The sequence below is a fragment of the Coturnix japonica genome, chromosome 2, assembly GCF_001577835.2.
Source record: "Coturnix japonica isolate 7356 chromosome 2, Coturnix japonica 2.1, whole genome shotgun sequence".
In the NCBI taxonomy this organism is placed as follows: Eukaryota; Metazoa; Chordata; class Aves; order Galliformes; family Phasianidae; genus Coturnix; species Coturnix japonica.
In genome coordinates, this window is record NC_029517.1 from 69,133,185 (window position 1) to 69,149,644 (window position 16,460).

The 16,460-nt window shown below is 46.6% G+C and overlaps 1 protein-coding gene across 2 annotated transcripts; it reads left to right on the forward strand.

Annotated features, from left to right (window-relative positions):
* Positions 1–13,383: 13,383 nt before the first annotated feature.
* Positions 13,384–16,023, forward strand: ID4 (inhibitor of DNA binding 4, HLH protein). 2 transcript variants are annotated; one of them, XM_015854753.1, is made up of 3 exons: positions 13,384–13,985; positions 14,387–14,445; positions 14,748–16,023. In XM_015854753.1, exons 1-2 carry the CDS (start codon positions 13,598–13,600, stop codon positions 14,398–14,400), a joined length of 402 nt encoding a protein of 133 aa, XP_015710239.1. In that variant the 5' UTR covers positions 13,384–13,597; the 3' UTR covers positions 14,401–14,445; positions 14,748–16,023. The 2 variants fall into 2 exon arrangements, with proteins under 2 accessions (XP_015710239.1, XP_015710238.1); XM_015854752.1 differs by having other exon boundaries at positions 13,384–13,978.
* The last annotated feature ends 437 nt before the right edge of the window (positions 16,024–16,460 follow it).

Here is a 16,460-nt window from a genome sequence, read left to right on the forward strand (position 1 = left end):
GCTGGTTGACTCTGCAGAGCCAAATGTAAGAATTCTGTGCTCACTGCACTATACACAAAATACCCAAATTAGCATGGCTGATCCAAATGTAATGCCTCCTAATTTATTATGTTGGCCTATTATGTCAGAGGCAGATGTTGGTATGGCAGCAGATCTTGATCTTTTTGACCAATATTCTGTTATATTTTGTTGCCATGCAACAGCTGGCAGCAGAGAGGCATTCTGACAAAATGGCATTTGACAAGGAAGAGTAGATGAAGTAAAGGTGTGTCACTGAATTCCTCCATGCAGAAAAAAATTCACCCACTGACATTCATCTATGCTTGCAGTGAGTTTTAGTAGAGGTAACAGCAAGTCACCTCCACTTGTGAAGGTTTTTTTTATCATCACGGCACACAGACTCTTGTTCTTCACTAGCAAAAATGCATAGCTAATGGTGGCGACTTTGCTGAAAAACAGAATTTTGGAGCTGAGAATTTGCTCTATCAAATAATGTTATTGTGCCCCTTGTGTCTGTTGTAGTTTCCAAATAAATAAATGTGAGGTGTTACTTTCAGGGTGATCAAGGTACTAACTGTATATCTTACAAGCATATTTCTTTTGCATCCTGAAAATTGTGAAGCAAATATATTTTGAGTGAACTATGGTAGGAGACTCTAAACTGACTTTCCATGAGAGGGTTAGATCCTATATTACTCCATAGGTGGCATGGCTCTTAGGGTGAGACTGAAAAAATTCCCAGGATGTAACTGGAAGGGGCTAATAAATGTTTCTTGGTTTGTCAGCAAACCTGCCATTTGGAAATACAGCCAAGTCCTCAACAAACACACTCTACAGAGTTACATTTTCACTGTGAATGCTTCATGGGAACTTTTTCCCCCTACATTACAGCTCAGAGCATAGGCTACCTGAAAATACATCCTTTAGCCAGCCCTCCATCTCCTTGAACAGGCGAACATCTCCTTGAACAGGGAGTTCATGATAATCTAATCCCACACAAAAGGATAACAACTTTTGACTTACTGGCACCCAGCATTCTTTAGCATCTAAGTAATAACGAAAAGAAGACAAAGTATTTCAGAATAAGGCAGCATGTTTGAAGTTGCTCCATTTATCAGAAGCATGAACCGCAAAGGCTCAGTAATATAAACAAATTTTGAAGATGAAAAGAAATCTCTAACTTAGACAGCTGTCACTGATGTATCCAGGTATGTATTTCGCACTACTGACCAAGAAAACTTATCAAAAATTGTTTACAAATCAATAAACAACTGCTTACAACATTAAAAGCTTTTAAAACAATTATTTAGTTAATTTTAGAATAGGAGATTTTTTTTCTTCTTGGACAAGGCACACTCTATAGGCAACTAAAGACTGTGTTTTCCATATTATTTTTATCAAGTTGCCGCTGCCATCATAATACATGGCTAGGCCTGATTTGGAAAGCAGGAATTGTTTGTGTTTCAAATGGATAAGAAAAGCATAAAAAGCTCTGAACATGTCTAATAGGCATGTTGGCCCACGTTACTTCACCATAAGAAGCCCTCCAAGTTCAAAACTGACTGCCAAGGCTGCATACATGACATTTGCTATTTCAGTTCCTACGGGAGGGTCCAGATAAGATCCTTATGGGTGAGGAATAATGCTAGACCATCTCTAGCCAAATATTTCAGAGACTGCTTTAGGCTTTACTTTTTGGAAGTACTGACAGTGGCTCTGATCCAGTAAAGCTCTACAGAACATAATTTAAGCGCTTTGCTAGATCAGAACTGTAACATGCAATGAAGGAACACAAATATTTGACTATTACAAATACTGGAAAAGGGAATGCACAAGCCCAGTTAAAGTTCAGTATTATACTCAATTTTCAACAACAGTAAATTCCACATTCCTGTGGATCTGCTCCCTTATCCGAAAGAAAGATAAATGGTGAAGTGTCGAGGTGTGGGCCTGGTCTTAAACACCATTCCCCTGTGCTACTGAGTCTCTCTATAAACTTCTAGTGATTTTCTGCCCAATCACCACATTTTAGATTCTGCATCTACAAGTACAGCAGTAAATAAAGTCACCGTGCAGCTATACACCACAGCTGATGAGCAGCAAATCAAGGATGCTGAAGGGCCAGAGGCACCAGACAAGTTCCATGCAGTGCCAATTTTGGTCTGATTGAGTTCATCAGCTCAGGCTGCATCCCAGGACCCTGCAGATTCACATCCATACAAGTACTTTCACACAGCATGGAGTATGAATGCATCTTGCAAAGCTTGCCCAGTTATCCCTCCGCTGTGCTACGCAGCAAAGCTTGGATTGATCCGAGTGGCTCTGAAGTCATATTGATGCTACTAACCCCAGGCTGAACTCAATCTGAGCCCCTGGTTGGGCACAGCACAAATCCAACCCAGACCCAGGACAATCTGAGCTTATCCCCCAGTAGAGCAGAACACAGAGGCACAAATGATGCTGCATAACTCTAGCTGAGCATCAGCCATGCGGAATCAGGGTTGCAGTCTTGTGAGGACACTGGCTGCACTGGGCTGCTCAGCTCTCCTGATAACAGCAACACAGATCAGGCACACCCAGACACAGGTCTGGTTCAGCAAGGCTGAGAGTTTTAGCCCTATGGGGCAAGGCAGCAGCTGGAGTGCATCCAGGCTCACTCAGCGCTAGATGTACCAGGCTGACACTGGCTCCTGATGAACTAATCAGATGTAGTTGCAACACACACACACACACACCATCGCAGTTTCCAGAAGGCTCCCCTCCTCAGGGTCATTTACTGCTCCTGATTCATGCAGCACCCAGATCTCCTGGCCATCCCAAGTCCAGGTGCAGCTCCCTAAGGAAACACAGTACAAAAAGCTAGAAATTGAACACATAAGAGGCACAGAAGCATAACAGTACCAAGGAACATCAGTATTAGCATAAGCTACTGCAAGTAAATCAGAGCAGATTCTATGTGAGTGCATTATACAGACAGCACCTTTATATCAAGATGCCAGCCAGGTTCTTTCACAACTAAAGCACTTGGTTACGATGAGTTACAATTTGTGTTATAACAGCGTTAATCAATTAAAAGCACAAAGGGGCCATTACAGTTGCACTAAAACACTCCATAATTCTGGAAAATTAATGTTTCGCTACGTCTTCATTCTTACAGATAAATTGAGTCAGAAGCGCGTTGTTCCTACAGAACGCGTTAAGCTCTTCGGAACCACATAAAAAGTTATTAGTTTTTCTTGTCTTAAGTAGGATTCTCATCTCAACTACAAGTTATCTTTAGGCTGATATTTGCAGCAAGTTTCACACACAGACTGTGAGCTACCAAACCATGAGGCCACAGTCAGAACTGTGATGGTTTAGCAGGTATGGCTGATGGGCTGATGGTTGGACTGCATGGCCTTAGCAGCCTTGAGCAGCAGTACCAAGTGCTGACAGCATCCTGTATCAGCTCAGATGTATTTTCTCCAGCACAGGAAAAGGAGCAGCAAAGGAGAAAGCAGCAAAAACTGCGGTGACATCCCAAAAGCGAACACAGAAGTCATTCACTCGCATGCAACCCAAGGATTAGGATGTGCCAGCTACGTTCATCAAATACTTTGCTCAGACAACCCGTAGCTTTAGATACCACTGGCTCCAAACCCAAGTAATCCGAGGCGCCCACACACAGAGCCCCGCTGACCGCTGTTCCACACAACACAAGGGGGGAAAGCTTGGGAGAGAGGAGAGGGGGGGCCGACATAGAGAAGGCCGGGCCGCGCATGCACGCTGCGACGGGGGGGGAGGCGTGCAGCTGGAAGTCATTGCCCGCGGGTTGGCGTCCGCGTTGTCACAGCGACCGCCCCGGCGGCGCCAGCTGGGCCGCGGCGTGAATGGCTGATGTCACTCGGCCGGCGCCGGCCGGTCTGGGCCGCGGGGCCGAGCCGCCGGTCGGGGGAGCCCGGGGAAGCGGGGTGTGGTGGTGGAGGAGGGGGGTGGAGAGGTTTGATGCCGCTCCTCCGCTTCCCGCTCGTTCTCGGGCTCTGCACAACGGGCTTTGCGGGGTGAGGACCGCTCGCCGCCTCCCGGCGTAGCAGAGCGTTCGGTTGGGACTTAACATCCCGTCCAGCCTAAGGCTGATTGTGATATTACAGTCTGTTCCTTCGGGGCAGATCCAGTCAAGCTCTCAAGGTGAGAGCTCGGCTTCTGCTACACTTACAGCTGGGTGACACATCAGAGCCATGGCAATGCTGGTGCACACAGGTGTGCAGCCGGGCATACAGGGCTCACCCTGCAAACATCCATCTAATTGTGCTTATGGCCAGCCGCAACTGCAACAGAGAGCTGGTTTTCTCTATTAGCTGCAACCTCTGCAAACCTGAGGATGGCGAGTTAGCCGGGTGTATGCAAAATGTACTTGCAGAGCGAGGTTCAAGTTGTCTTTCTCATTATTTGGCCTTTGAAACTGCTCGATGTGGTGTTGGAGCAACCCGCGGCCATTCAGATCGCAGCGGGATTTTAACGCTGCGTGATTCTGGTGGGTGCTTAAAGGATCTGGGAGCAGCCCCTGACACCGGCCGCCTCCATCAGGTAACTCCGCAGAAGCGAAACGAATTCCTTCTGACGGGGGAAGGGAGCTGCGTCCTGAAAAACACACTGCTCCGCTCCCATTGATCATCACCTGCGCCGGACTTCACACAGCAGCTTAATCCTATTCTCTCTCTCAAAGGTTTCAAGCCTCTGCAAGATCCTGACTGCTAGGGAACAAAGGCTGGTATGCGGTTCCCTCAAAGGTCAGTCATTAACCTACCCCAACAACAGTTTTAGGAAGATCAAGGCAGTGGAGGGGAAAAAAAAATACACAAGAAAAAGCACTTTCACTTTGGAATGAATTGTTGAAAGTGCCCTTATACATTCGGTTTTATTCCCTTTCAGCTCTGCACTTTTTAGTTCCTGCACGTATTTATTTCTCATCAGGAATAATGGCAAGATTTGCTCTCCCAGAGGTTTGACCTTAAGTTTATTCTACCCACAACACTATAGACCATTTCATCAATTATGAATGTACCCATGTGTATAGAGGAACTGGTAAGCCAGCTCGGTAATACTACCTTGTTCTGGAGACTCACCCTTATAAATAAATTAGGGGCATATCTTTATGAAATACCAAAGACAGAGAGATAGGAAGACAGAAAGCAAGAAAGGAAGGAAGGGAGAAAGAAAGGGAGAAAGAAAGGAAGGAAGATCTAGAAAGCCACATTTTTTTAAAGATAAACGGGCAGTGGCTACCATCAAAAGTGTTTTCTCTGTGATTTGTATTTTGAATGTCTGTGTGTCTACATAAAGAGATAAAATGCTGGATATGCAGTAGCCAGACTATCAATAAGACAGTTATTTCCATAAGTTATTGATGACCCTTTAGCTCGCAAGTGACAGGCCAAAGTAGAGCCATGAGCAACTTATGAAAGGTCATCAATAACAACTGAAAATAAATGTTGTGTCGAGTGCATGCCCGTTGTGTGTCCTGTTTATGCAATGCCAGTTTAAGTTTCTCATGGCATAGTTTTTAATAAGCTGTAACAACCTTAGTCCCTGTCTGAAGCAGTCAGGCTTTCCAGCAGCAGAGGAAGGAGGAGATGCACACATTCCCTTGAGGCTGCTCACACACCTCATGAGTACTTTTTGTCAGATGCAAAGGTAAAAGCATGCATCTCTCAGCACACCAGGATGAAACAGGACCCTGGGGAATGAAAGGAGAGACTACGCACCTCACTAAAACATTAAACACTACGGACAATCCTGATGCTGCCGTGTAAGACTGCTCAGAAGAAAGAAGATACAGAGGAGTCGGGGAGAGGAAAAAGAAGCTGAGATGCAAGGTTGTAAATAAATTATGCCCTGTGTTAAGATTGCAAATACATAATATACTATTAATGCATTTCTAATAATAATCTGTATCATACTGCAAGGAGGATTGATTCATTGTGTGTAGTAAGAACATCCTGGAGGCAAAAGAAAGATCTCTCTGTCTACCTGGAGTTTTACTCCCTATGGAAAGACTGCAATGGACACCGGATGCGGTGCAGTGGGGAACAAACACTTAAGTTTTACCTGCAGTTGTTGGCAGATTTTGCTTTCAGTTACCATCATCCTGAAACACACTGATGTTTAATTAAAGTTCTATATTAAGAAGAAAAAAAAAAAATGTTTGCTTTCTCTCATATTTGCATTTTCACGTCTTAAAAAAATGATGTTTGGAGAAATTGCTTTTCCAGAGCTGGAAGAAGAGTCACTATTTCAAGAGGTTGGTCTGCAATAAGCTAATGTATCTTTGTATCCAGTTGTGAAACTTCTGCTCACTGGAGCAGTCCCCATACCAGCATCCTTAGGCAAATAAGCTCATTAGCTTCAAGACGTACTTCCTACATAAGCAAGGATTTGTGCTGCTTTTCAAGTCAATTTCCTCATTGAGGTAAATTAAGAGATTTGCTTGAAAAACATACATCAGTGCATTAAAGTGTTGAAAGAGCATGTTAGTAGAGTAAAAATTACCAAAATAAATGTCATTAACACTTCAAGGTAAGTATGTGGAAACATGCTGGTATTGAAGACAACTTGAAATAGTTACTTAGCATAAGCTGTGTGATTACCGAATATATTCTCATGTATGCACGTCATTTAACTCTAAGAAAACAAAGTCAAAACCATAAGAAAATTTGCATGTTGAAGCATTTTTAACAGCAATTTTGAACGTGTCTTGACTTCCACGTAGTTTGCCCCCTGCACAAGAAGGGGGGGAAAAAAGCACATGAAGAATTGCTATACAATTACTCCAGAATGGAAAATAACATTAATTCCCATTTCTTATAAGGGAAAATTAGTAAGTCGCAGAGTATACTTAACGGTGAAGAATTGCAGTTCATGGATCATTGTCCAATATTCTCCTTACATCCATCTTTCTTTTTATCTGCATCTCCAGCCATTTGCACTCTGTAATGTGTATCTTGATTTTAATTCACTGCGCTGCGCAGTGGTTTTCATTACACAGTCCCATTGTCCTAGCTAATACATGAGGTCATTTTAGTATGAAACACTGTAGGAATTAAAACCCAGGAGTGTGACCCTGACTACCTGAAGGAGACAATGCCCCTCTCACTTTTTTTGTTACTCTTTAATCATGGCATCCCATCGGAGCTGTATTCTGCCAACAAAAGGTGAGGGCTTTTGTTTCCTTAAGCGACAACTTTCTCACAAGCAATGTAGGCTATAAAGAATGATCACAAAAAGAAAACTCCAGCATCCTACCAGGTATTAATACAAAGTTTTTCTTTTGGCACAGTGCTTTTTCAAACACACACAAATACATAAGCAAAGTGAAATGTGATTATGACCTTAGAAATAATCTCTTACTGTTTCGCGGTTTCTTCTGCTGGATGGAAAACTGAGGAAGAGCTTTTTACTTCTATCACTAAGCGCTTGGTTGATCTTCATGTTATATGGCTACAGGAGCTCCACAGCAGGTAAATGAATGGATAATAAGGTTACACAGCGATCTGCTCATCTTGGAAGGGCACAAGGTGGCCCATCAACAACAGAAGTATGGGAGTTTGAAGGCACCTTGAAAAGCCTTCCCCCAGCAGCAGCAGACCTGCATTTCTAGTTATTTCTTCTTTCTCTTTGCAGTCATGACACCGGTGTGACTTGAACCCAGTTGACAAGCAGCATGTTCTATAGCGCTTTAAGTACAAGTCAGGCTGTCACAACAGCAACATGCAGAATTGTAAATTAATATTTGGCAAGCAGGTGATATCTGAAAGTGATGCTGACCCACAGAAATACTTTGATAACAAAACGACCACTCCTGAGAAACATCAGGGCATTTGCATCACAGCAGAGAAGGCAGAGGTACTTCCACCTGCCTTGGATGTCCCTCTGCTGTGGGAAAGGCTGTCTTCACAGTTGGGGAATGAGAAGATATTTTGCCTTTTAATTCCACAACAAAACCAAACCAAAAACAAGCCCTGAAGATTTTGAAGAATTCCTTAGAACACTCACGGAGATTAAGTAATGAATGTGTCATTAACAGCTATCAAAATGTAAAATGTAGCATTGGGGTAAAGGACAGCTATTGTTTCTGCTGGCTTTTTTTGTGGCTTGAACTTGGACTGCTTTTGCTGATGGAGCTGTTCAGGTCTCCTGCAAATAAATACTGGTAGCGTTAGTGTAATGATAACATATGCAGATGAGCATGTACATATCCAGATACTTATTTGATTTAGGTTGATCTGCTCATTGTCCCTGTAGGCTGTATTATTTGTGTGATTATAGGGCCCTTAATGCAAACTCATAACAGACAGAAGAATAATATAAGACCATATCATACCATCAGTTTTCAGGCAGATTAGCTGAGGATTTCTGTCTATAAACAAAGGGCATGGCACTGCACATAAATCTGATCTAAATTTACACAAAATAAAATTAAAGTTAAAGTTAAGGCTCCAAATTCAATCTCTTACTATGTAACTCAGTTTAATGTAGTGTTCTTCAGGAAGCTGCTCCCAACACTCCTAAATTATTTTCCCCTTCCCCAGAAAAAGCATCTTGATTGCTTACATTTGGACCACACTACAGAAAGCTGTCAAAGCGAGTTATCTTTCTTGCCACGAGCTTGCTTCGGTCAACACAGAAACCTGACATTACCCAACAAACCCAGTGTTTTTGGTCATCTGAACAAAGCAACCTTCTTAAATGACATTACCCTTCAGCTGACATACAACCACCAGCAAAATGCCAGGGCGTCTGTCAGTGACACGCTGGGGCTGTCTGCTCCCGAAGCCTCTTCAAGGCAGGAAATGGCTTTGCACTAATTTCTACAGCATAGCCGTGCTGGAGGCTGCACAGCAAGTAGAGCTCTTTTTGAGCTAACACTCTCTACAGCCTTTTTCAGTTATCCATTAATTTCTTTAAGCACTGATTTCCACATTTGCATTAAAAAATAAGAGGTTATGTAATAATAAGAAGGTTGGTTTCTGTTTTTGTTTTCTTTGTTGCTTTTTAGTTGTTGTTTGTTAAGCTGCTCTTCCATCTCTCTGAAATTTTTGTCACATCTTTTGTTGTTTCCTTGCTTCTTTTAGCAGTGACACTGAATGAAAGCATAAAGGGTTAGCTAGAAGTATGCTCCTGTCATGAGAAGAATGCTCTAAACTGGACAGCAGACATGAAAAAAGCCATCCAAACAAACAAACAGAAAACCCCCATCTCTTTTGTCTGTAAAGAGCTGTTGTGGGCTATCAGCAAACATTTTTCTCCGTATTTCACAATAAACATAATGCACATCAGGCAACTGGGAGGCAGCTGTAACGAACAGAGGTAGGTTTATGGAGAATCTCTTGGTTTTTCTCATTAAACAGAAAATTCTCTCATGGCCACAACCAGTTTGTGAGTTGTATTTAGATTATGGACTGGAGAAAACAGAGAGAACAGTACTGAAGATGGCTCACATTATGTGGAGAAAAAGGGTTGCATTAAGAAGAGTTTTACAGTGTTCTGTCAATAAATCATCCCTAGCAAGAAGGAGTAGCAAAAGACTGGTCGACTGGAAGACTACTTCCCTATGCTCCCCCCACACCTGATGCCCTGGATCACTGACACATTCTGAGGAGCCCACAGTCTCACTTCCAGCATGGCCACATCCAAAGGGATACGGACACATAGAAAAAAAACATCCCAGCAAAAAATTTACATATTCTTTCCTTTTCCTCCCTCCCCCAAGCTAATTTTTCATTTCATATCACTGCCCCCTGTTGCCAAGAGGAGTTTAGCTATGGCGTTTGGTAAGGGAGCACTAAACATATTATAGTGCTATTTTAAATGACATCACAACTAACTAGATATTTTAATTGAAGGTAAATAACCAACATTATTGCCATTTGAATGATAGCAATAGTGGAGAGTAATGGCACCACTGAGGAATCAGTTGCTGTTTCCCTCATAAACCATAAACCATTCAGAGATTTATAATGCTTTTTTAATGATCAGCCCGTCTAGGTGTTGAGCAGCTCTTCTGAGATCCTGAGTCTTCTGGCTACCTGCTGCTGAAGTCATTAGTGACAGGGGTGTCTCAATATCATGTATTTTTGTGCCACGTGGATGAAACATGTCCCACCAGTTATCAGCTGTAGTTATCAGCAAAGGAAAGACTGGGATTTTACCGAGCTGCTCTGAAATGGCATGCCCCAAAGCCCAAAACAGGGACATTTGACTCAGCCATTGTTTCATAACTTATTTAAGAATAAAAATGCATTGTGCATTTGTGTGCATTTCATGCCCTCTTAAGGTAGGTATAGCAAGTAACCTTAGAGAGGAAACTACGTCAACTGCTTCCTTCCTTCTGCATCCCTAAGCGTGTTGTCTTGGAGTTTCAGCTGTCCCAAGACCATGTTATCTAAAGCGGTGCCATTGGTTGGTTTACTGGCATTATATTATGAACAAACACAAGTGGGTCGAGGAGTGATGTCCACTGTGCTTTCCCTTCCATGGCTATTAGGTTCTAAAGTAATGTGATTTGGGGACAGTGTCAATGGCTCAGGCTTATTTTTGCAGTTAGAGTGAATCACATATTCATACACTCAAACCCATACTGACAAATTCAACCTACTTTACTCAAGAGAGGACTCTCATCAAGTTAAGTGGGATTATCCCCATGATGAAGGGAATATAAGGTTGGTAATTATGTTTTCATTTTTAGCTTGGTTTACTTTAGTTTTGTATGATAAACAACCTTCTTAAGCTCCTGAGAGCATCTATGATGTGATTGGGACCCATCAAGCCTTGGCTAAACTGGTCTGCACAAGCACAATCAAGCATCTTGCGACAATATTGCAAGAGCTGGCTGCAATGGAAATGAATCTCCACTCTGGATGTAGGAAGAGAGCAAAGAAAAACACGGCCAAGACAGATGAGCTCCTCCAGCCAGCCAGGAAGAAACCACATGCTTAAAGATGCACAGAATTCATTTTGAAATCCCAGACTCGGTCTGGTGAAGAACAGGAGCGTTAATCCCTATATACTCATGTCATGAAAAACATTGCTGTTAATATGACAAAAGCACACACAGCAGCCACTACCCCCTCTCTTTTGTGTTTGTCTTCAGGGATGAAGAGTTTCACCGTACCTGTTTCCATTGCTAACATACTGGGGTTTCCAATCCATTTTTAGCTCAATTTGCTTAGCATCTGGTGCACATCCAATCTAAATGTTGAAAAAGCAGCCGACCCAACCTGCTGCCACTTAAGTCAATGACAAAACTCCCATTGACTTCAAGGAGAGCAAAAGCAGTCGGTTGTTAACAGGGAATTGGTGCCTATTGTTCACCAGAGCATGTCGGACTAGCATGTATCAACTCCACCAGTATCAAAGGGAGTTACTAGAGGAAATCCCCTGAATATTTATGTGAGAGTCAGAGGGGAGGGCTGCTTTTCCCTTTCCCACATATCTCTAGGTGAACAAACACAACTCCAGCAACGCATGCCCACCCTCAGATTTCCCTTCAGAGGGGAGGGATTGACGATGATGGGGAGAGCTTGCTGGCACACTGCAGCCCTTTGCACCTTACAAGAAATACTGAGTCATCCACAAGAGCTGGTGTGGAGTCGGTAGGTTCTCTGTAGCAACACTGCAGCATGAACTGTCTGTCCCAGGTGGCTTTGTGAGAGCTCTAGGGGAACCAGTCACATACTAGGGCTTCCCAGAGATTTCCAGTGAGATCACTGGACTTCCTAGAAGGCACTTTGTGCAAACAGACAGCCTGATACACAGTATGTCTACTTACACATAGATTTTAATTAAATGGGATAAGCAAGATTTGTGTCTGCACGCTCGCTGTAATTTAAATTTGAAGGTTTGTTTTTTTTTTTAAACAGCACATTGGCTGTCCGTGTTACAAAGGCTCTGGGAGACAAAGTATTACCATAATGTATGCCATTGGGCCTGTATATATTTCCACCTTGTGAGAGAGTCAGAGGCTGCAGAGTGGAGTTTCACAGAATAAAAGCAATGACTGCAGCAGAACCAGGATCACCCGGCCTGTAGCTAGTATGGAGGTATATCTTCCCATCATATTCTCGCAATACAGAGCACAAATCAAGTGTCAGCCAAAGATTCACACCACCACACACCTTGTTTCTTACCTAAAGGAGCCCGATTGCCATCAATAGCACTGGTAATGTAGGATGGAATAAACAGATAAGAGTGTGAGTATTTGCAAGCATAGCCTCAAACATTCTTAAAAGGGTAAGAGGATGGACGTGTGCTTCGTTACACTCTTCAGATGATCTGCTTTCTGCTCATTCACCTTCTGGGTCTGTCAGCTTCCCACTGTATCCTTTCCATTTCCCCCAGTGTGACTAAGCACAGCGGGTACCTGCAACCAATAATCACCATTATGCATTTCTCTCCTTCGATGGGGTCTGATCTGCAAACCTGGGGCAGATCCCACAGCCTCAGCTCCTTCCTGCACCCACCAAGGTCCCAGAGCTGTGCCTGCTGAGGTCCTGAAGCACCACAGCCGCTGCAGGGCTGGGCACTGTGTCCCTACAGCCTGGTCCGGCTAAGTATGCCACAATGCTAATCCCGGGAAGGAATTAGCAGAAAGTTTGAGCGCAGCATTATTAAATTAAAAGGTTGCAAGCTGCCACCAGACGACTCGAGAGGGGCTCTGGAGTATGTGTCTGTTCATTTTAATGCTCTGTCTCAAAGTACAGAACTCTGGACATTTCCAGCATCATATTTAAAACATGGTACATCCACTAATACGTGATCTCGTGCATTAATGGACCAAATTAAGTTACAGGTATGAATTTTACATAAAACGGATTAATATTATATGTCATGGAGGAATTTTAAATACCCCATCTCCATGCATTTTTAATACTTATGCGCTCTAATTTAATGTTCCCAGGCATCGCTCCTCCCGAGCCCCCCAACCCCTCCTCCCCTTCCTCGAGTTTCCGAGACCCCTCGAATACACGCGGAGGGGAACGCGGAGAGGGGAAAACAAGCGGAGAGGGGAAAACAAGCGGAGTGTAACGCGGGAGGTGCTACTCCGTCCCCGGGCGCCGGGTCACACCGCGGTTGGCCGCGGGGTTCTGCGCTGGGAGCCGCCGCGCTCCCTATCCCGCCCGCATTCCCGCAGTCCTCCCTCCCGTGCCTCCTCCTCCTCCTCCTCCTCCAGCTCCGGGGGGAGCGCCGCCCGCCCGCCCCCTCCATCGGCGCCGCCGCCCCGGCGCCATTGGTCAGCGCCGCGCTCCGAGGGGGGAACGCGGAGCCTCGATTGGCCGCGCCGCCGTGCTGCGGAGCCCCCCCGCGCAGCGCCGCGCCCCGCCCGCGGACGCTTCTATTTATCGGGCGGCGCGGGCGGCAGCGATAGCAGAGCGGCCGCGGCGGTGGCTGAGCAGTCGGGCGGACGGGCTTGCGGCTAAGGCTGTCGTCGCCGCATCCCCGTGGGGAGGATCCCGTGCGGCGAGTAGCGAGAGGCCGCGGCCGTGCCCCGCTCGCGTTGCGTGGCGGCGGGCGGGCGGCGGTGGCGGGGGAGTTCCCGGTGTCTCTCCGTGCCCGCGGCACCATGAAAGCCGTGAGCCCCGTCCGGCATCCCGGGCGCAGGGCGCAGCCGGCCGGGGCGGGCGGCGGCGGCGGGCACCCGGCGCTGCGGTGCCTGGCCGAGCACAGCGGCTGCAAAGGGGGCGAGGAGCCGGCGGCCCTGTGCCTGCAGTGCGATATGAATGACTGTTACAGCCGGCTCAGGAGGCTGGTGCCCACCATCCCGCCCAACAAGCGGGTCAGCAAAGTGGAGATCCTGCAGCACGTCATCGACTACATCCTCGACCTGCAGCTGGCTCTGGAGACGCACCCGGCGCTGCTCCGGCAGCCGCCGCCCTCCCTGCACCCGGGCGGTTGCCCCGCGGGCACCCCGCGCACCCCGCTGACGGCCCTCAACACCGACCCGGTAAGAGGTGCGTGCCCGCCACGGGGGCGCGTGGATGGAGCCGGGGGTGGGAGACGGCGCTGCGGGGCCCTGGGGCAGCGCAGCCGGGGCGGGCGCGCTGTTTTCCGGCGGAGCTCCGCATCCATCCCCGTGTAACTGTAGCCCCTCGGGGGAGCGGCCGCTCTCCGCGTGTTCGCACGTACGGGAGCGCCGCGCGGCCCCTGCGCTCCCCGAGCACGGAAGCGTTTGGGGCGGGCGACGTGGGGAGCATCCCGGCTTCGCCGGACCGACTCCCTTCTCTGTACGCACCTCCGGCAACGGGGGGCTCCCGGTAGCGCCATGCATGGCGGGGGAGGCGGGGGGATAAGGGAGGGGGAGAATGCGTGGTCCGTCCGTGCCGCCGTGACGCGCCGTCTCGTTGCTGCGCAGGCTGGCTCTGTTAACAAGCCGGGGGACAGCATCCTCTGCCGCTGAGCGCCGCTACCCAGGTGAGTGCGGGCGTCGGGGGCGGCGGAGCCGGGGAGCGCGGCGCTGGGGCAGGGGCTGAGCGCGGCCGGGAGCCCGGCTGCAGGCTGGGGGGATTGTTTCCCATTTACGGGGCGGGCTTTCGTTCTTCGAACGATCGGCTTTTATCACAGCCCGCGGGCCGCGGCTCTGTGTGTGTGTGTGTGTGTGTGTATGTATGTGTGTGTGTGTGTGTGTGACCCGGGGCATCGCGGAGTGCCGCTGGCGCCAGCCCGTCTGGAGCGGGGCGGCTCACCCCCTTGTGTGCCTTCCTTCCTTCCCACAGGTGCGCGGCGGGGGGCGGGCGGGGCGATGCCCGGCCTGAGCCGCTCCCAGGCTCCTGCCGGCCCAGTCTCCCCGTGCGCGCCGCCCCGGCCCCGCTGTTCTTCTCTCCCCGCGCCGGTGGCGGTGGGGTCGGACCGAACAGGAGGAGCGGCGGCTGTGCCCCGGGACCGAGTGCGACGGAGGGACGAGCACGGCTCCACCGCGCAGCGCTGCCGACCTCCGGAGCGCGTATAGATAGACCTCGTCTATTGTTTAAAATAGATGGCTTATGGGGCCCGGGAACTTTCTTCTCCCTGCAGGAATGTTGCATACTGTACAGAGAAACGAGTGACATTTCATACTGTGTACATAGAGAGATGTTCTATAAGTGTGAGAAAAGTATATGCTTTAATAGACTACTGTAATTATAAAATATTTTTAATTAAATATTTTTTTGTAAATATGATAAAAGTGTGTATGTTTTTTTTAAGATCTGTGGGAATTCTCTCTTTAGAATACCGCGGCTCAATGTGGAGCTCCGGTATGGAAATATCCCGTATGCGTAGGGCTTCTTTGTCCCCATGTCCCTTAGCCTCGGCTGTTCAGCTGTAGCGCTGGTCCTGCATGATTGCATGCCATGTCTGATTGCAAATAAATTTGTTCCGAGTCATACAGAAGTGTTTTCCTCGACCTAGACTTGAAATGTTTGTAAATGTATTATACATGGAGCCTACACTTTTGTCACTTAGCACAGGGGGGGTTTTGGTGCGTTCTGATACGCGTAGGAGTAGGATGTAGTGTTTTTTTACTGCAAATAGACAGTCTATCTACTTTTTGCATTATGGGGCGATGCTTTAGCTCTTTAATCTGCTGGTTTTTTTCTAATATCTATCTGCTGTTGCATCAGATCAAGAAATTTGCTCTGGAACTTTAATACCAAAAGGTTTTTTTGGGAACCTGCATTCCTATGCTCTTACTAACTGCTTGAAAAGCGAAAACAGTTCTCTGCTTGCAACCAAAGGGCAACCCACAAACAAAACCAGTCACTGTTTTCTTCATCCAAAGAGTATTAGTGGGGGACTGTGGGAAGGCGTATGGGCAGCACCGTTACCATCAGCGGTGTGAACTCATCTGAAATGAGCTTAAGTAGACCAAAAAATCTGAACTGTGTCAAGATTATTTTTCTAGTACCAAGTAACATTCGTTTCACTGCAGCTATGTTACAGCTAAAATCCTGTTTGATCTCTGTGATGTGTAATTACTACATGTGAACATTAAACTAGATTTACCTGTCTTTACCTTTGACTCTTCAGCTTATTTCTTCAATTCTCTGAGTCTGCATGTTCTCTTTGCTTTCTGTTTTGTATGTACTGTTGGATGGGCAAATGCATCCTCTCTACCACCGTGGTTGCAGAGTGCCAGGTGCTGCCCAGGCTGGGTGGAAGATGCTTGCTTGGTGTGCTCAGCAGCCCATGAGCTTCTGAGATGGGGTTTTCGGAGGGGGAGAATTAAGTAGGGTTTAATTGGGCGCTTTGTAAATAGTTAGCCAACTGTGTGTGTAACACGGGCTGTTTGACTGAAAAAGGGGATTTGTTTCAGATTATACAAGTGTCAAAAGTACCGTAACCCAAGGGATTGCTGCTATTAAGTTAAATATTTATAAGGAAATGAACTACCAGGGTCATTAGCTGTTGACTACAGTGATAATGTCAACAAGATTAACATTTTCTTAATC

Excerpts from the sequence above, each read along its gene's own strand:
- ID4 (XM_015854752.1), top strand. The coding sequence starts at position 13,598 with ATGAAAGCCGTGAGCCCCGTCCGGCATCCCGGGCGCAGGGCGCAGCCG. Across the intron at positions 13,979-14,386 it reads CGGCCCTCAACACCGACCCG|GCTGGCTCTGTTAACAAGCC; the intron begins GTAAGAGGTGCG and ends GTTGCTGCGCAG.